Below are 21,076 nucleotides of genomic sequence, written 5' to 3' on the forward strand. Positions count from 1 at the left end.
TGTACTCTTCCAAGTAATCTCTTCCATTGTCTATACTTATTGTATTCTTCGTTCTTGTACTATAATTATCATGTCAGAAAACGATCGGCAAATAAAACCGAAAAGAAATTGGTTGATTATTTATGTACATAGAACATATTTTATACGTAATTATATGTAAGCGCCAGAGTTTGTATAGCAGTCGATGACTGCAGTAGGGATTTTCTCCCTGTTTTGTTTTTTTTTGCATCTCTGTTTGCAATTTTTATACCCGATACTCATAATGAGTATTGGGGTATATTAGATTTGTGGTAAAAGTGGATGTGTGTAACTTCCAGAAGGAATCGTTTCCGACGCCATAATGTATATATATTCTTGATCAGCATCAATAGCCGAGTCGATTGAGCCCTGTCTGTCTGTCCGTCTGTCCGTCCGTAGCCATAGCCGGTCGAAAGGGCTGCACACGAGTATGTCCACTTCCGGGCCGAGTCTTATGCAATCGGTTCGGTAATCGGATCCCAAGAGCCGGCGCCTCCCCTGGCCCCCTTCGCACAGGTAGTCTTGACCCTGTTTACATATCGGGGCTTGCTCGGGTTGCCCGTGTGGCAAGGGCTTGAAATCGGAGGCGTACCCCAACCAGCGCCCAAGAGAGCCCAGAAAATGGATGCTTCTACGGATTCTGGATCAGGATGATGACGCTTTTGTTATGTTGTTTTGATCACTGATCACTGAATCAACACGAGTACAGTGAAAATTTAATGACTCATTTGTTGCCGCTTCTGGTGGATTCCGTGCCTCCGAAGTGCGTATGCGGGGGCCTGCAATTGCGGGCAACAAAGGCCCCACGGCTGCCACAATCGCTGCTGCAGCGGAAATGTTTTGCTGCTGCTACATGCTCTCCTCCTCCGTTTATCATTGAATAAATTGCAGAACAAATATGCAGCGAAATAAAAATAATAATAATAAATGCAATCACGGGGATGAGGGATGAGCAAGTGGCCTCCCGTCCAAACGGAACGGATTGTAATATGCATAAACTATATATCTGATCGACTGGAAACTCTTGTGCTTGAATTTGACTTTGAATTTCGAATATTTCGGCATATATTTTCATTGCGGCCAAAAACGGAGAGACGATTCCGTGCATTGCGATTCTGGCATCAACGAAAATATATGCCCAAATGGAAGTGCAAACATCTCTGAGGGGAGGGGTGGAGTGTCGGGCGTGTGGACGTCTTCTGTCAGTGTGTGATTGAATACTGCTTGCTGCTTTCTGCTCGATGGCTGCCCCCTAGAGCACGAGGTGCAGACGTATCTGGAACACCAGCTCCTTGACGGTCTTCTTCAGGAGCGCCGCCAGGGACAGGATGAATCCCAGGAGGCTGATGAAGAACAGCCAGGGCGTGGTCATGAGCACGCCCCGGGCATTAGCCATGCGCCACAGCAACTGGCGCTGGATGGTGCGCAGCTTGAACTTGCTGTTCCACAATCGGAGGCCCGTCGAGCCGACTGTTTCGTTGATGCCCACGGTCTTCTCGACCAGCCAGAACACCGCGCAGCACAGCATCTGTAGCACCAGCAGCACGACCTTGACCACAGCGGACTCCAAGACGAGGTGGTACAAGGCCACCATGCGCTGACGGTGCTCCGGCTGCATTGTGGAGAGCACGACTGCGCCGAGGGACTCCAGCGGGGAGACCCTGGGGGAAGGGCCGTCGGAGAGCTCCTCCCACTCCTGAACTCGCTCTGGCTCTGACAGGTCTGGCTCTGACAGGAGCACGACACCTCCTCTTGATCCTCCTCGGTAGGCATCGAGTAGTCGCCCTCGTAGTCGCCATCGTAGCGGCCGTCGGAGTACTCTTCGTGCGGGCCGTCGTAGTAGTCTCCGCGGCTGTCCGGAGAAGCGCCGCCTGTCCAGAGGGAGCTCAACACGGGCGGTGGTATCATCGATGCCATCTGTGGCACAGCATTGAATCTGCAGGGGAGCCGGGGTAAGTTATGTCCTGGGGCGAAGGGGAGTCTGGGCTGCTGCCGCTCACCCATCTGAATCCCCTGTCGGAGGGATGGTGGGGGGGGTGTGAGCGAACTATTGGACCCATTGGGCGGGACAGCAGAGGACTGGTGTGGATTTGGCCTAGGAAGGGCATCGCATTGAGTCCATTCTTGTCGCCGGAACCTTCGGGGGGGACCTGCAGCTCCGGCTGCTGCTGCTGCTGCTCGGTAAAGTCGAAGGATCCCATGGATCCGAAAATACCCCGCGAACGGGTGAATGGGGAACGTGGATTGTTAATAGTTGGATTCATCTTATTTCAGCACCTGTGAGGACATATTCGTTCATGGGCTTTGTTTTGAATTTGTATTTTTATTTACTTTATGTTCCCTGTACTTTCGATATTTGTACTGAATGATTCCCAGAGCCAGTTCTGAACGTCTCCAAGTGATAGTTCAGGGCCCACTTCGATGTTGTGTTCCAAACAGATTCTCCCTTCTTTTCAGGTCTCAGCACACCACCCCACAACGCCACAGAAATATTTTAAAACTTCGCACCGCCCACTTCCGCCCCACAAAGAACGAAAATCTGGGGCATCCACATTTTTAAAGATACGATAAAACCAAAAACGCAGAATCGTAGAGGATGTTTATAAGTATGTTCTAGAATGTAAGATCTTAACCAGATCGTATAATTATTATAGCCAGAATCAATAAAACAATTTCATTCTTTCTCGCTCTGTCTCTCTCTAACACACAGGTTTCATGGTCGGTTTTGCCAATTGCAAAATTTGAGTTGAAGATATGAGTATCCACACTCCTGTGATATCGGACCTTGACGGTTTCGTGTCCAAATTTCGGCACACCCCCTTCCGCAAATCCACAAATCTCAGAGACTATTATCGCTAGAGTAACTAAATTTGGTATCCGCACTTCCGTTAGATCTCACTATAAAGCGTATATCTCAGAATTTCGCCCCACCCCCTTCCGCCCCCACAAAGGACGAAAATCTGTTGCATTCACAATATTGCACATTCGAGAAAACTAAAAACGCAGAATCATAGATAACGACCATATCTATCAGATTGCTGAATCTGGATCAGATCGGATCATTTTTGTAGCCAGAAGCAAGAAATCAATTTGCGGTGGCTTCGCAGCGCCCGACGTCACGCTCAGACTGATTTTCTGTCTCTCTCGCACGCACTCTTTGTCGTGTCGTTTAATATTAGCGGCCTCTGCCGGAGGAGAGCCATACTGACTAAGTATCGGGTATAAATGTAGAATTGCGGTGTCCGCAGCAACTCACAGCGTTCCCCCTCGTTTTAAATTTGGTTGTTGCGAGGAGGCGGAATCTCTTCACGAACTCTCGCCATTTTGCTGCTACTTGTCATGAGAATTGGAAAAAACATTGAAACAAAGAAAGGATCTGCCACCACTAATGGTTATAATTGCACCCCGGCTATCATCTTTTCACGCAATGATCAGAATTATAGAACAAATTGTCTACATCCATGTTTAGCTAAACTTTTGTTTTCTCCGTTTTTTTCTTACTCACTCATATTAAAACCAAATTGAATCCATCAAAAGTCAATAAGTAAAACGATTACCTGGGAAAAGATTATAAATAAATGAGCTTGTGCTCCTTATCGGTGATGTTCGACTGAATTAAGCATTTTGGCTGATATACTTGACTCGAGAGCTGACACACTGATAATGTTATCGCCAGATTTCCCTCAAAACATTCCTTTAAAATCACAGTCACATTCCTATCAAATCACAGTCAAAAGGTGCAATGCCTTCAATCGAAAAAGTATTAGCATGGTGAACGTTTTAAGCAGTCTACTTGTCTGCGGACTGGTACTTGTCAGAGCCGCACAACTGAAAGACGGAGATGTCATGCAAGATTACCAGCGTTTAAAAAGGCTCTGCCCGCTGGGAGTCGAGTTTGCTGAACACTTCTGTAATGCATCGCTCCCGGACTTAGATCTATTCCACACCCGAATACCCAGTCAGGAGGATCTGTTGTGTTTCGCGGACATGGCGCAGTTCATGCAGGCGCTCACTGCTGGAAAATTATGGGCCCTTAAGAGTAAGTAAATAATGAAAATTATATTCAAGTGAATGAGAACTGAAGTTGACGAATTTTGTGAGCAGTGATCGATGCTTGGGGCTCCATTCCCTCAGGAGTGCTGTCCGGCAATGCCTACCATCTGGGTAACTTTGATGAGTGTGTCAAGATCAGCGAGGAGATCACCAGTAGTGACAGCATACATGGAAAGTACTGTTTTCTAAATGTACCCGCCGTATCCATTTCGATCAAGATCGCATCTTGCTTTCCGGCTTCCTGCTCTGCGGCACATATGGATACGTTTCTGGAGCAGTTAATGCAGAATTTGTTGAACTCAAGCAGCACAAATATAAAATTCAGCGAGGCCAGCTGTCAGACAAGTGAATCGAAACCTTGGGATGGAATGACCATTTTCACAGTGTAAGTTAAGACCGTATCATAATCAAATTCTGTCACACATACTATGGATTGCAATGTACTTCTTGGCTTGAAGGGTACTATCGTGGGTCTATGCACGCTCAACGACTACTTTCTGTGCCAGGATCAGAGTGAGTAACGGAGAGAACGGAATGATTTACAAAATGATTTAACTCGAATTTGCCTACCAGGTAGTATCGCTGCGACTGTGAAGATTTGCTCGGCACGGTTGTAGCGCCATTTGGCTAATAATAATTGTTATTAGGATCGTATTTTATGAAGTCTAGTGTAAGTTAGGCTAGGGCAAAGCGGGAGCGCAATAAAAGCTCGCTCTCTCGCTCTTGGCGAATTCGCCCCGCTTCGCCACCGTAGGTAAGATAGGCGCAGAAGAAATTGTTTGAATATAGGAAGAAAAGAAAAATACAAATTTGCAGTCACCCAAGTTTTTCGGTATCTTTTATTTAGAAAAACTATTCTAAAATTTCATGGCGCCCCCGGGTGGACTTGCAATTTAAACGTACTAATTCAAGTGGAGTGCAAAAGTGACAGTGAAACAGTGGAGAATAGATCAATAGCCAAAATCTATTATACCTACATGTACATGCATATGTGCTGCAGCTAAATTGCCAAATTGACCGCGACGTGTGTGCAAAGAATTCAACAAACAAAACTAAAAATCACCGCGTCGGTCGTGCAATACCCTGTCTGCAGCTATATACCAAAGGAGATATATACATATACCATCTACCAAAGGAGATCCAAGTGGAGCATCCAGCATAAGAAGAGGAGAGTACAGCATCTGGAATTTCCAATCTTATCAAGAGGTGTTTGTGCAAAAAATTGAAAGCTCGAGTGAAGACGAAAAGATAAAAAAAAAAAACTCGCAATTATTGTCTTGTGCTGAAACAATTGCACCTCGCTTTCAATTCTTGGCACATACGTATGACATAGTAGAGCTCGATTGCATGCTGTAGTTAGAGTTGAGCATATATATTAATACATATATACATATGTACATCTAACCCTCTTGGGCGCAATAACTACACATATAACTCATTTTAACTGCAATCGCTGTCACCCCTTTCCCCTTTCTCGTTTTCGTAGTGTCAAATATATGTATAGTTGGGTCGTTGGCCAAGCACGCATACCAATACGCAGCTGCAGCGGTGAATTTTTTCGTCTCGCTTTCGCTCTTCACCGTTGCTTATCGTTGTTCTTTTGTTTGGCGCGCTTGATCCAAACCAAACACCAAGTGACGCGCTACCCTGTTTTCGTCGGGTATATTCGTTTGGTGTCAGTAGGATCCAACTATCAATTAAGACAAAGTCGTGCCTCGCAAATCAATTTAGCGTCGATCGTTGTCGGTGCATACGTATACACAACATCCATTCTTCAGAACTACAGCGGTGACATTTTTCGTTTTCGCTTGTCACCATTGCTGTTCGTTGCTATTCTTGTGTGGTTTTCGTGTACGCGCCAGCCAAGCGACACTCTACCCTAAATTTTTCGGGTATATTGGTTTTTCACCTAGTTTGGGTACAATTACCCATTATTTCATTGAGTGCCTCGGCATTAAATACGATTATTAAAAACGATCTTTCGCCTTCAGTTGCTTGTATTGAGAATCAATATGACCTCAAAAGCCAACAATATCGCCCTTGAAGAGCAGAAGAAAAAGCGCAGTTGCCGTGTCAAAGGCATTCGTTTATTAACGGACCGTTTAGAAGCGGGGGATATTCCACTGGTATTGACGGTGCTCGACTGCACTCGAGCACTCGAAACGCTGATGCGTAACATTGACACGGCACGCGAACTTCAAGAGAAGATTGAAGATATAGACATTGACGATGAATTTGGAGTCGAGTTGGAAGAACTCTCAATTGTCACAAAGGCAAAATTAATGTCTCTCATTTGCGCATTAAAGACAGCTGATGAGACAATACCGGCAGTACCAGCTTATGGTGGCCCAACTCGTGCTCGCCTTCCGAAGTTAGCTCTGCCGCAGTTCAGCTGCAACTTTTCGGACTTTAAAGACTTCATAGGTTTATTTGAGACTCTAGTTCACAATGACCAAAGCATTCCAATTATCGAAAAGTTCAACCATTTGCTTTCGTGTCTCTCCGGTGAAGCGTTGGGAACAGTTAGGGCATTCCAAGTAACCGAGACAAACTACGAGAAAGCAATGGCTAGCTTAAAACGGGTCTACGATAATTATTGTCCCTATTTAGTCTTCCCAAAATGACCCAGCAATCAGCATCGTCCTTAAGGAACCTTATCGATACTGCCTCATCCATATATGGTTCGTTGTTGTCGATGATAAAAAGATCTCGAATGCGATGATTATTCATCTCGTCTTGAGCAGAGTCGATCCGGTGACCAAAGAGAAATGGGAAGAACAGCTCGATTATGACAAACTTCCACTTTGGACGGACTGTGAAAAGTTGCTTAATCGCAGACATCAGCATCTTTCGGCCGAAAATTCGGACAAACCAAAGCAGGAGCAGAAAGCTGTGCCAAGCAAGCCGCATAATCGGAGCTCATTCGCGTGTTCCACCGCGAATACCAAAAACCAACAATGCAGCTACTGCAATGCGAAAGGCCATTTGTTGACAGATTGCAGTCCATTTGGTCGGCTGGCAGTAATGCAAAGGTTCGAATTCGCAAAAACTGCATCCTTGTGCATCAATTGTCTGCAGCCAGGCCACTCTGTAGTACGATGCAAAGCTAAGAAGGGTCGAGTGTGTGGCTGCTCACACCATACCTTATTGCATAGGTACACAGTGGCGAATAAAAGTCTAGCGTTACCATCACCCCCAGAGAATTCTTCTCCTCCTCCCAATCAGAATCAGCCTTCCACTTCGCATGGTCTCCATGCGACAGCTATGGATAGAGTTATTCTGGCTACGTCGATCGTAAGCGCCCGAACAAATAATGGTGAACATGTTTTGGCCCGAGCTCTGCTTGACTCGGGGTCTCAAACCAATTTTATAACTGAGGACTTAGCACAGCGCTTACAGATCCGTAGGGAGGGGTCGTGTATCAACTTTCTTGGTATTGGTGAATCCAATTCACAAGTCAAGAAAAAGATACACACGGTGGTGAAGTCGCGAATTACTGGTAGTGAGTTTTCGGTTGATTTCTGGATTCTAAGGTCCATTTCGGGGTATCACCCTGATCAAACACTTAACGTGAGTGACTGGAAAATCCCGAAGAACTTACCACTTGCAGACCCATATTTCTTCAAGCCACAGAAGATAGATATGTTGATAGGTGCAGAAACATTTTTCGAACTTTTATCTGTTGGTCAGATTCGACAAGGTCCTGACTATCCAACTCTGCAGAAAACGCTTCTCGGCTGGATTGTGTCGGGCAGATACACTCCAAAGGTGACTGCCACCCAAGAAGCTAGGAATTGTTTGAGTTGTCGAGAAGAGTCAGTGATCCACATCGACAATATATTACAAAAGTTTTGGTCACTGGAAGAATTGCCGTCTTCAAAAAAGTCTTTATCTCCTGAACACAAGTTATGTGAAAAGCATTATAGAAGGACTACACAGGTCGTGCATTCAGGTCGGTTTGAAGTAAGACTGCCGTTCAAATCAGATCCCAGTATCTTAGGCAACTACTTTGAAGTGGCTAAACGGCGGTTTGTATCGCTTGAAAAAAGATTGTCTCGTGACCCCGAGTTACAGAAAATGTACTTGGAGTTCATGGAAGAGTACCTCTCCTTGGGTCACATGTCTACCACAGACAACACAATCCCCAAAACTCCACATTATTTCATTCCACATCAGTGTGTGTTGAGGCCCCAAAGCACGTCGACCAAGCTCCGCGTTGTTTTCGATGCGTCTTGTAAAACGTCCTCTCAGGTGGCCTTGAACGACATATTGATGGTCGGTCCTACGATACAGGATGAGCTGTATTCGACATTGCTCCGATTCAGACTACACAGGTACGCCTTGACAGCCGATGTCAAGAAGATGTATCGCCAAGTCTGGGTCGCTGATGCGGATAGACAATTCCAGCTTATAGTGTGGAGAAGAGACCCGTCTGAGTCCTTGAGAATATACCAGCTCAACACCGTAACATATGGGACTGGACCAGCCCCATTTTTGGCTATTCGGTGTTTGAAGAGGTTGAGTGAGTCTGCAAAACTCTCATTCCCTAAAGCTGCTGAAGTTATTGCCTCCGACTTTTATGTCGATGACATGTTGACTGGTGCTGGTTGCGTAGAGGAGTTAAAGACAATTAAGTCTGATGTGGCTCAGGTTCTTCAAACCGCTGGGTTTGAATTGACAAAATGGTTTTCGAACTCACCTGAGGTCACCGCACCGCACAGTTAAACCGATAACGATCTCGGACTCAGAGTCTACTAAGGCGTTAGGAATATCGTGGCTGCCACACGAAGACGTCTTTAAGTTCCAAATTGACACGTCAGTTATGGGTCTCCGAGCGACAAAACGGAACATATTATCGGTGACATCAAAGCTGTTTGACCCCCTTGGCTTGTTAAGTCCTTTAGTAATTAAGGGAAAGATCCTACTGCAGGAGTTTTGGCTTAACAAGCTAGATTGGGATGAGTCAATTCCAATGAACTTGGAAACAGCATGGAACTTATTAAAAGAATCCTTGGGTCAGTTGGAGAAGATTACCATACCTCGATTTGTGCATACTGATCCCATGTCACCGATTCAAGTACATGCCTTTGCCGACGCATCCATGAGAGCTTATGGAGCCTGCGTCTATATCCGTAGAAAAACTGCAGAAGGTTTCAAGGTCTCCTTGTTGACTGCAAAGTCGAAAGTAGCGCCACTCAAAGCGAAAACGCTCCCAAGGCTTGAGTTATGTGCCGCTCACCTTCTAGCAGACCTTTGTCACCGAATCAAATCCCTGCTCAAGGTTCCAATTGATAAAATGATATTCTGGTCAGATTCAGAAGTTACTCTTCATTAGATCAGATCCCACCCTTCGTCGTTGTCAACATTCGTTGCGAACCGAGTAGCGGAGATTCAAGAGTGGTCAAGTGAAGCTACGTGGCGGCATGTGCCAACAAAACAGAACCCGGCAGACATAGTTTCGAGAGGTTGTGACGTAGAGGAAATCGTGCAGTCGATCTGGTTTGGTGGACCAGACTTCTTAAAGTTTGAAGAAGAGAGCAAATTAGTTAGTGGATGTAATCGAGGGATACTCGTCACACCACAAACTGCTAAGAGTGTTCGTTTTCGTGTTCCGCTTCATCCCAAAATGCAAAGACAAAAGTCTCAACTTTGGAAAAATTCCGTCATCCGTAGAATACGACGAGGCGTTTCTAAAAATTGTGGCGTTGATTTTTGTGGCCCAGTCTATACGACTCTGAAAATTCGTGGAAGGCCCCCTTATAAGTCCTACAAAGCGTTATTTGTCTGTTTTGCGTCCAAGGCGGTTCATTTAGAAATTGTCTCCGATTTGACGACTAATTCCTTCTTGTTGGCATTCCAAAGGTTCGTCGGTCGTCGAGGATGTCCGCAACGCGTGAACTGCGACAACGCGACAAATTTCGTCGGAGCAAGTCGCCACTTCAGCGAACTGCGGAAGAAAATAGAAGCGGAAGCGGACGCGATACGCGAATTTGCGTCAAGAAGCGGGTGCGAGTTTGCCTTCATACCGCCTCGAGCACCGCACATGGGCGGACTTTGGGAGGCCGGTGTGAAGTCTGCCAAGGGCCTACTCCTACGGGCAGTCGGAAGCGCTCTCCTCACCGCAGAGGAGCTGGAGACCGTGCTGGTCGGGATCGAGGCGGTACTCAGCTCGCGCCCGCTAGGACCCCTAAGCCCAGACCCAAGCGAAGGAGACGCGCTGACTCCCGGGCACCTGCTGACAGACGGGCCGCTCATCGCACCCCCAGCACCCAGGACCCCGGACCAGGAGGGTCTGAGCTGTTTAAAGCGATGGCGGCTTGTCTCGTCAGCTAGGCAAATGTTCTGGCAGCGATGGTCCCGGGAGTATGTGCTGGGATTGCAAATAAGATGCAAGTGGCACCAGGCGGAATCAAACATCAAAGAAGGCGACCTCGTAATCGTCGCCGAGGACAACCTGCCCCCTCAACAGTGGCTCCTCGGAAGGGTGGTCGGAACAACCACCGGGCAGGACGGAAGGGTCAGAAATTGTTTGAATATAGGAAGAAAAGTCGCGAAAAATCTATGAAAACGAACGCACGCACTCCTTTTTTTCGTCGTCTTAAAATACAAATTTGCAGTCACCCAAGTTTTTCGGTATCTTTTATTTAGAAAAACTATTCTAAAATTTCAACGGTCAAGTTCCCGTGCCATCTTCCGCATTGTCGACAGCAAATCGAATCCGAACGTGATCAGTTGTCTTGATGGAACCCGCTGCATGTCCCTGTTCTGGGTGGTTCTTGGACATGGAGTCTATACCCATATAGGTGCAACTGTAAATAAAGCCAAGCGTTGGTCCTAGGAGTTTGACGACCCGTACGTTACGAAACAACTGTACATCTCGTTAGTACGTCCTATATTGGAGTATTATTCTTGTGTGTGGAGCCCGCAGTATAAAGAGCAGCAGGCTGTTATTGAATCCGTGTAAAAGCAATTTTTAATTTTTGCCCTTCGGAACTTTAACTGGGACTCGGGTAGAATCTTGCTACCCTACCGGTCTAGGCTAAATCTTATTGACCTGCCGTCGTTGCAGCATCGCAGAATATGCAATGGCGTAATGTTCGTGCACAAGCTCCTTCTCGGGACTGTTGACTACCAAACTTTCTTGGGTCAGATTGACTTGGCCGTTCCATCTAGACCTACTCGTACTTTTAGGCCTATCCGTCTACCCATATGTAGGTCTAATTATGCTGATCATGAACCTTTTAGGGTTTTATGCCATATTTATAATTCCCTCTGTCAAACCCTATCCCCTGAACTGTCTCTAAAACTAATTGCAATATTTATAATCACTTAAATTTAGTAAACTTTTAACTTATCTTTTTCCGCCTTTAGTAACTAAGAACCATTATTAACAGATAATTTGTTAATTTAATAAATAAATAAATAAAATGCAGGGCCATGGCGGTCTGGCAGACAGTTTCCTATCCTCGCCATTGTGGCAGCCTCTCTCGAGACTCGAGACCAATACATATTTTTCGAACTACAACTTTGTAAGTGTTGTTTTGGATAGTTGATAGAAACTAGTGGATTATAACAAATGTATAATATTTTATGCTTTGCAGATGCTTAATTTCTGGTCTGTCATTGGGATCACTATTTTGATGTCGTATGTACTTTATGTTATTATTGAGGCTCATTTTGGCGGACTCGATAGTCTTCTACGAACCCAGCAGCCACGAGCTCCAAGCGAACAAAAGCAGTCGTCAGTAGATGTCCAGCAGGATCAGTTGAATGACGGAAGGAATCTGGATGAACCTGAAGAGCCTAAGGAAGAAGCCACAACGACTGTTTCAGAATAGTTAAATGTAAGATGCTAAAAGTCGTGTTTTGTCTTTCCCATATTTAGATCCAGTATGGTTTTCTTGTATTCAATGACTTTTCGCCGACCAGACATGTTTAAGTTTGCTATTAAGTTAAGACTTTGAAGCCACTTGAGATATTAGCTCTTACAAATAACTATTCGACAAGCGCTTTACTCACAAATTCAACTAATAAAAAATTGTACTCCATTGTCTATACTTATTGTATTTTTCGTTCTTGTACTATAATTATCATGTCAGAAAACGATCCGCAAAAAAAAACGGAAAGAAATTGGTTGATTATTTATGTACATAGAACATATTTTATACGTAATTATACGTAAGCGCCAGAGTTTATGTCGCAGTCGATGACTGCAGTAGGGATTTTCTCCCTGTTTTGTTTTTTTTTGCATCACTGTTTGCAATTTTTAAACCCGATACTCAAAATGAGTATTGGGGTATATTAGATTTGTGGTAAAAGTGGATGTGTGTAACGTCCAGAAGGAATCGTGTCCGACGCCATAATGTATATATATTCTTGATCAGCATCAATAGCCGAGTCGATTGAGCCCTGTCTGTCTGTCCATCTGTCCGTCCGTCCGTTCGTCCGTCCGTCCGTCCGTCCGTCTGTCCGTCCCCTTCAGCGCCTAGTGCTCAAAGACTATAAGAGCTGCTGTGGCGCTACAGACTGTAATCATAAATGGGAATATCCATAGACGGGCGAAAGGGCTGCACACGAGTATGTCCACTTCCGGGCCGAGTCTTATGCAATCGCTTCGGTAATCGGATCCCAAGAAGAGCCGGCGCCTCCCTTGGCCAACTTCGCAGAGGTAGTCTTGACTCTGTTTACATATCGGGGCTTGCTCGGGTTGCCCGTGTGGCAAGGGATTGAAATCGGAGGCGTACCCCAACCAGCGCCCAAGAGAGCCCTGAAAATGGATCATGGGTCGAGGATCGTGGATCGTGGATGATGACGCTTTTGTTGTGTTGTTTTGATCACTGATCACTGAATCAACACGAGTACAGTGAATATTTAATGATTAATTTGCTGCCGCTTCTGGTCGATTCCGTGCCTCCGAAGTGTGTATGCGGGGGCCTGCAATTGGGGGCAACAAAGGCCCCATGCTGCAGCGGAAATGTTTTGCTGCTGCTGCATGCTCTCCTCCTCCGTTTATCATTGAATAAATTGCAGAACAAATATGCAGCGAAATAGAAATAATAATAATAAATGCAATCACGGGGATGAGGGATGAGCAAGTGGCCTCCCGTCCAAACGGAACGGATCGTAATATGGATAAACGGTATATCTGATCGACTGTTAACTCTTGTGTTTGAATTTGACTTTGAATTTCGAATATTTCGGCATATATTTTCATTGCGGCCAAAAACGGAGAGACGATTCCGTGCATTGCGATTCTGGCATCAACGAAAATAGATGCCCAAATGGAAGTGCAAACATCTCTGAGGGGAGGGGTGGAGTGTCGGGCGTGTGGACGTTTGTCTTCTGACAGTGTGTGATTGCATACTGCTTGCTGCTTTCTGCTCGATGGCTGCCCCCTAGAGCACGAGGTGCAGGCGTATCTGGAACACCAGCTCCTTGACGGTCTTCTTCAGGAGCGCCGCCAGGGACAGGATGAATCCCAGGAGGCTGAGGGAGAACAGCCAGGGCGTGGTCATGAGCACGGCAAAGAAGACGAGCGTCTCGTCGCCCCGGGAATTGGCCATGCGCCACAGCAACTGGCGCTGGATGGTGCGCAGCTTGAACTTGCTGTTCCACAATCGGAGGCGCGTCGAGCCGACGGTTTCGTTGATGCCCACGGTCTTCTCGACCAGCCAGAACACCGCGCAGCACAGCATCTGTAGCACCAGCAGCACGACCTTGACCACAGCGGACTCCAAGACGAGGTGGTACAAGGCCACCATGCGCTGACGGTGCTCCGGCTGCATTGTGGAGAGCACGACTGCGCCGAGGGACTCCAGCGGGGAGACCCTGGGGGAAGGGCCGTCGGAGAGCTCCTCCCACTCCGAGTCCGACTTGGTGCGCTCTATCGAGCTGAACTCGCTCTGGCTCTGACAGGTCTGGCTCTGACAGGAGCACGACACCTCCTCTTGATCCTCCTCGGTAGGCATCGAGTAGTCGCCCTCGTAGTCGCCATCGTAGCGGCCGTCGGAGTACTCTTCGTGCGGGCCGTCGTAGTAGTCTCCGCGGCTGTCCGGAGAAGCGCCGCCTGTCCAGAGGGAGCTCAACACGGGCGGTGGTATCATCGATGCCATCTGTGGCACAGCATTGAATCTGCAGGGGAGCCGGGGTAAGTTATGTCCTGGGGCGAAGGGGAGTCTGGGCTGCTGCCGCTCACCCATCTGAATCCCCTGTCGGAGGGATGGTGGGGGGGTGTGCGCGAACTATTGGACCCATTGGGCGGGACAGCAGAGGACTGGTGTGGATTTGGCCTAGGAGGGCATCGCATTGAGTCCATTCTTGTCGCCGGAACCTTCGGTGGGGACCTGCAGCTCCGGCTGCTGCTGCTGCTCCCACAACGCCACAAAAATAATTCAAAACTTCGCCCCGCCCACTTCCGTAATAATAGTAATAATTGCACACCGGCTATCACTTTTCACGCAATATTGGTAGACTCGCTATGACAATTAGTAAACGGAAGACAGTACCAAGTTATGTTTTTCTTTAAAGATTATTTATGTATTTCTTGATTACTTTTTTCTGCAACACCGGTCCACACACTTGAGATCACACAAGAAGAGAGAGCGTCGACACTTCAAGTGTGACCAGACTAACTCATAATAATAATACCTAACATATCGATAATATTATTTAATGTTATTATTTGAATGTGGGAATAGGCGTATTCCAACACGCCCCCCTCAAAAATAACATTAATTATCAAAATCATAAAAATAAAAAATATAAAAAAAGTTTTCATCATTAAATCAAAAAGGTAACATTCAATTGTTATTCTAATGTGGTTGGTGTGCATTCTGGGAAGTGTTATGTGATCTAGCATTTGCTCTAAGGATACGGGGAAAACCCAGAAAAACACGATCAGATCACTTTAAAATTAGATTAACATAAAATTAAATTACTTTAACAAGTCATTGGTTCTTTTGGTTCAAATCAAAAAAAAAAATTAAATATGAATTAATGTAATAAATTCGTTAATAAAGCTTCATGTTCATGTTTTCATTAAATTGGAATCATTCTTCTTGTAGTAGTCCTAATTTGTTCCGCAGTTCCGCAAATCTTCCAGCAGGTAGTGGCTTCGTGAAGATGTCAGCAAGTTGGTTGTCTGTATTAATATACTCAAGAGAAATCTCATTAGTTTCTATCTGTTCTCTTGAAAAATGATATTTTATATCAATATGCTTTGCTCTTTTATGACATGAGGGATTATTTGCAATGCTAATACAGCCTTGGTTGTCTTCATAAATTTTAATGGGTCTGTCGAGTTTAAGATTAATACTATTTAGAAGAGACTTTAGCCATAAAGCTTCTCTTACAGCTTCAAATAGGGCCATATATTCAGCTTCAGTTGATGAAGCTGCCACTGAATTCTGTCTTTTTGTATTCCAACAAATTAAATTGGAATCGAACATTTTAAACAAATAACCCGTTGTACTTTTTCTATCAATCTCATTACTACCCCAATCGGAGTCTACATAGCCAACTAATGTATTTTCAAATGATGTATTCTTTTTAAATATAAGCTTCATATCAATAGTTCCCTTTAAATATCTAATAACCCTTTTTAAACATTGCCATAACTCAGCATTGTTCTTGCTACTATATCTACTCAAGATATTTACAGCGGTAGCTAAATCTGGCCGTTTACACAGCATTATGTACATTAAACAGCCAATAAGGTTACGACATGGAGCATTGCAGTCTTCATCTGAGTTAAGTAACTCATAATTTAGTTTATTTAGTAATGGAGTACTGACTAAATTGCAACTATCCATGTTAAATTTATTTAAAATTCTTTTTACATATGCAGCTTGACTCAAATATATTTTGTCTTCAAACATTTCTACTCTGATACCGATAAAATGTTTTATCTCATTTAAGTCAGTCATTCTAAATCTTTCGCTTAAATAATTTTTGAAATTATTCATTCTATCCATATCCCTTGTCGCTATTACTACATCATCAACATATAATAATACATATATGTTTTTCTTTATGTCACCTCTATCAAGAATATACATATATGCAACGATCCACGGGAGAGTTTACAAAATCGAATTCTTTCAATGCTTGCTCAAATACTTGAAACCAGCATCTAGCTGCTTGTTTGAGCCCATAAATGGCTTTGTTCAGTTTGCATACATGCCCAGCACCGCATAATACGCCCTGAGGAGGCCGCATATATATCTCCTCACTTAATGTACCATTGAGGAAAGCTGTTTTAACATCCATCTGATGGACTTTCAAATTAAACTGGACTGCCAATGATAGTACGAACCTAAAACTGGCAATTCTAGCAACGGGAGCAAATGTTTCTTCATAGTCTACTTGGTACTTTTGAGTAAATCCTCTTGCAACCAGTCTAGCTTTGTATTTTATTGGGACTCCTAGTTCATTATATTTAATGGAAAATACCCATCTACTGTCTACAATATTTTTGTTTTCTGGCTTCTTTATAATTGTCCAGGTGTTATTAATTTCATGGGCATTTAACTCTGTATTTATTGCCTCCTCCCAATCAGATTTATCATTCCTAAAATTTATTTCATCAAAAGAATTTGGAACTTCATCAAACATTATATGGGCATTTAATATAAATTTGTTAAAGCTTTTATCATGTTCTTTATAAGACACCTTCGGCTTAGACTTTAACCTCTCACTTTTTCTACTAATTATATTAGTATCCTTATTTTCTTCACGACAATTATCTGGCTGATCAGCTTTTTCACAATCCTTACTCTCATTCGGGATATATAATTCCTTACTATCATTCAGGAAATCAGTTTTTCTTTTCCTACTTTCATTCGGAAAATTCAGCTTTTCGCATTCCTTACTTTCATTCAGGATTTCACATTCCGTACTTTCATTCGGGAAATTAAACTGATCACATTCCTTACTCTCATTCAGGATTCCACATTCCGTACTATCATTCGGGAGATAAAACTGATCACATTCCTTACTCTCATTCAGGATTCCACATTCCGTACTATCAATTGGGAAATTAAGCTGATCAGATTCCTTACTCTCATTCAGGAATTCTTGTTGACTTCTTTCCTTACTCTCTTTCGGGAAATCTGTTTCAAATTTTACTTCTCTAGAATAAAGCATATTAGTCTCGTCTACGACAACATCTCTTGCAACAATAACTTTTCCTTTAATGACATCCCACAATTTGAGTCCATTTTGTTCATACCCTATCAAGATAGCTTTGAATGATTTTTCATCAAATTTACCTTTTTTAATTTTGTTGTGCACATACACGGTTGAACCGAACACTCTTAAAAATTTTAAATTGGGCTTTCTATTGTGCCACAGCTCATATGGGGTCATTTTACAATCACCAAGTGCTTTGCTTGGAATTCTGTTGATTAGATATGTTGCAGTTAGCACAGCTTCACCCCAAAAACTTTTGTCTAATTTTGCACCATTTACCATAGCACGAGCTTTCTCTGTAATGGTTCTTATCATTCGCTCCGAAACACCATTCAACTGAGGTGTATGTGGCACTGTCAAATGATAACTTATTCCTTTATTAACGCAGAACTCACGCATTTCATTCGCCAAGTATTCTCTACCGTTGTCAATGTACAAATTGACAATCTTGAAATTAAAATGAGCCTCGCTCTTTGCTACACAATCTTTAAATACATTGAATACATCTGATTTATATTATAACAAATAGGTTACACAATAATGTGTAAATTGATCTACGAAGATCACAAAATAATTTTTATCGTCTAGTGTAACTGGTTTAATGGGGCCACATACATCTGAATGTATTACAAACAAGGGTCGTTTTATATAACTTTTATCTTTAGATTGCTTAAATGGCAACCTTGCCTGTTTCCCATTTAAACATGACTCACAAACTTCATCTTATATTTTTAAATTAACAAGAAGATTACTGTCATTAAATAAATTATTATTCTTTATTTCAAGCAATTTTGCATTGCTTATATGCCCCAACCTCTCATGCCATAATCGATAATTATTTTTGTTCCTAGCATCTACACTGTATGCTTGGAATTTGACTACAGGTATATCCAACATACCTGTATGTTTAACAACAATTACTCCATTTTTTGATATGGAGACACCACCACAGTCAAACTTAATTGACATCCCTGCCTGTTGCAGACGCTTGACAGACATGAGGTTTCCTTGCAGTAGAGCACATCCTCCAGTGTGATATTGTGTCCATTGTGCAGCCGCACAATTCCACGCTTAGTGGCATATAAAAACTCGCCTTCTTTTGCCACAGCGATTTTAATTGGCTGCTCCAATTCGATGCAATCGGCGTACAGCGAGTCATCATTGATCAAATGATCCGTTGCACCAGAATCGAGTATAAAACCGAGTTCATATTTATTTGATCACTCTTTTTCATTTTCCGCATCATAAATGCGAACCCGTGGCCCGATGCTGCAAGCTGAGCTTGTTTATTATGTTTATAATTTTCTTTGTTTTGATTTAACCTTATAAACTGGTAACAGTCTTTTTTCATGTGCCCTTCTTTGCCACAGTGATGGCATTTAATATTACTTCTAGCTTTTCCCTTAAATAATATATTTTGCCGTGTGTTTCTAGATCCAAACGTTTTACGATTATTAAAATTGTTATTATTTCTTACAACTGCCTTCATGACTTTACTACTTGTATCAGTACTTTCATTTCTTAATTTGGTCTCGTAGTCGAACAATTTATTTTTTACAAACGCTAATGATAGAGTTTCATCTGACAAAGTTTCGATTGCCGTGATGACACCATTATAGGTTGAAGGTAGAGTCTGCAGCAAATGTGCCACTTTGTCCATCTCATCCATTTTAGCGCCCGCCCCTAACAACTCACTCACTGTTTCATCAAAAATAACAAAATGACTCGAAAGTGTCATTTCACTTGAGAGTTTGAGTGTTATTAAAAAAAAAAAAAAAAACTACACAAGAACGCACGCGGAACTAATTTCACAACTATTTGTTATTAATTTAATTTATTTAAATTGGCGTGGACTGGGCCCATAACCTATTCGTAGACTCGCTATGACAATTAGTAAACGGAAGACAGTACCAAGTTATGTTTTTCTTTAAAGATTATTTATGTATTTCTTGATTACTTTTTTCTGCAACACCGGTCTACACACTTGAGATCACAAAAGAAGAGAGAGCGTCGACACTTCAAGTGTGACCAGACTAACTCATAATAACCACAAATCTCAGAGACTATTAAGGCTAGAGTAACCAAATTTTGTACACACACTCCTTAAAGATGTCACTATAAAACGTATATCTCAGAATTTCGCCGGGTATCGGGTAGTATCGGGTATAACTGTAGAGTTGCTGTGTCCGAAGCAACTCACAACGTTCCCCCTCGTTTTTTTTTAGTCTGTTACTTTATGATTAAGTTTTTCGGTCTCCAAACCGCAAAAATAAATTCCGTTTTGGGAACTTTCACATTCACGCCTATCGAGGTAGGACTGTGACTCAGAGTTAAGGAAAGTTACATAGTCATATAAGTGCTCAGAAGGAACCAAAAAAAAAAATCTCGGTACGGATCCGTGGCGGCGTCTTCTAGGCCGTCGCAGACAGCGAGTTAGCGGCGCATAGGGGGGGTGATATCTATGCCCTCTATGCCCTCTATGCGCGTACGTTAGATATGGCGCAAGGGTTAGGGCCGGTGGAGGTTATGTCGCCGGGCAGGTGGATGCTTCAACGACTCCGAAAGGGAAAAAAAATCTCGGCCCCACACCAAGGTCGACTCCAAAGAGTACTCCCGTCAAGGGTGGGAGTTTGGTGTGGGTGGGGCAGAACTTTGGGAGAGCCGGGTGGCTACCGCTCGGGGCCAGGGCCCTATGGGCGAAACAGAACCAAAACCACGAGGGCTAAGAAAAAAATCTAAATTTTCCCTACAGGGCACTTTTTCATACCGGTTTTTCGGAGTTTTCCACGGAGACACGAGTGTTGGGTTCTCCTGGCAGAGCTGTGGGACGCACGGGTTTGCAACAAGAACAACAATTGCTGGCGAAGCGAGGCAATTTTCGCCAGGGTAGTTTCTTTCCAGTTTTCTCGGCGCACGGTTATTAATTTCGCCCGATTTTTGCGGCGCGCCCACCGTGTGGGATTGGGTTTGGGTTACTTTTCTTTTCTTTTGGGCTTACACGTGGTCGATTTAGTTAGATATTTGCTACCGAAGCGGAGATAGCCACCGGCTGCACAGATTCAAATTTTCGAAAGAGAACGTTCTGGTGCTTTTGCACTGCTTAAATAAGAGCTTACCGATCTTAAAGCTCGGCTTCGAAAGCTCCGTTGCGATGCGCTGCACAGCACTTACGGCAGCTCAGCTCAGCTGTTCCCTACCTCAAGCTTGCTTGCACCCACCCCAACTATACTATGCCCTGCAGCGATAATTTGCCCAAGGTTATTGCATGCGATATCCGAGCACCATAGCGATAGCCTATTTTGAATCGGTATTCTCCAACCGCAACCGTTACACGATTTTGAATTAGTTGATTATATACAATCGAATGATACAAAATTTTCTTTTGATAATGTTAATATTTTAAATTCTCTTATAACATTAGGTAATACGGCCTTACCATTAACAACATTATTTTTAATCATTTTGTTATTGATAATGCTATTTTACTTCGGCTATAAATTAACCAAATTTGTACTTATTAAATCAATAAGAATACCGTCAGAAGAAATAGTGGAAAGCAGCATTCAAATACTGTCAGAAGAAATTAGAGCTCTATCAGAACTTCAAAATGTATCGGGACGAAATATTTCAGAATGGGGGGAGTTAACGTACCCAATTCTATTGAGCTCTTACGCGAGTTGTAAACAATCTTTGGCTTTCCAAAACGAAAACAATTTCAATCTTGGGCCTCCGCCTCATTGATTTAGATAGTTAACGTACCCAATTCTATTGAGCTCTTACACGAGTTGTAAACAATCTTTGGCTTTCCAAAACGAAA

The 21,076-nt window shown here is 43.6% G+C and overlaps 2 protein-coding genes across 2 annotated transcripts; both read right to left on the bottom strand.

The window, feature by feature from the left end:
- Positions 1–1,270: 1,270 nt before the first annotated feature.
- LOC113566983 lies at positions 1,271–2,282 on the bottom strand. Its single transcript, XM_026994224.1, has 3 exons — positions 2,019–2,282; positions 1,713–1,935; positions 1,271–1,650 (listed from the first exon to the last, which is right to left on the bottom strand). The coding sequence occupies exons 1-3, from the start codon at positions 2,280–2,282 to the stop codon at positions 1,271–1,273; spliced, it is 867 nt and encodes a 288-aa protein (XP_026850025.1).
- Positions 2,283–13,466: 11,184 nt separating this feature from the next.
- LOC113566984 lies at positions 13,467–14,183 on the bottom strand. The gene has a single exon (XM_026994225.1). The coding sequence runs from the start codon at positions 14,181–14,183 to the stop codon at positions 13,467–13,469; it is 717 nt and encodes a 238-aa protein (XP_026850026.1).
- Between the last annotated feature and the right edge of the window lie 6,893 nt (positions 14,184–21,076).

Source organism: Drosophila persimilis, unplaced genomic scaffold (genome assembly GCF_003286085.1).
Source record: "Drosophila persimilis strain 14011-0111.01,24,50 unplaced genomic scaffold, DperRS2 tig00001463-arrow-arrow-pilon, whole genome shotgun sequence".
NCBI classification, from domain to species: domain Eukaryota; kingdom Metazoa; phylum Arthropoda; class Insecta; order Diptera; family Drosophilidae; genus Drosophila; species Drosophila persimilis.

Excerpts from the sequence above, each read along its gene's own strand:
- LOC113566983 (XM_026994224.1), bottom strand. The coding sequence starts at position 2,282 with ATGAATCCAACTATTAACAATCCACGTTCCCCATTCACCCGTTCGCGG. Across the intron at positions 1,936-2,018 it reads CCGACAGGGGATTCAGATGG|ATGGCATCGATGATACCACC; the intron begins GTGAGCGGCAGC and ends GCTGTGCCACAG. Across the intron at positions 1,651-1,712 it reads GAGCCAGAGCGAGTTCAGGA|TCGTGCTCTCCACAATGCAG; the intron begins GTGGGAGGAGCT and ends CCCTCGGCGCAG.
- LOC113566984 (XM_026994225.1), bottom strand. The coding sequence starts at position 14,183 with ATGGCATCGATGATACCACCGCCCGTGTTGAGCTCCCTCTGGACAGGC.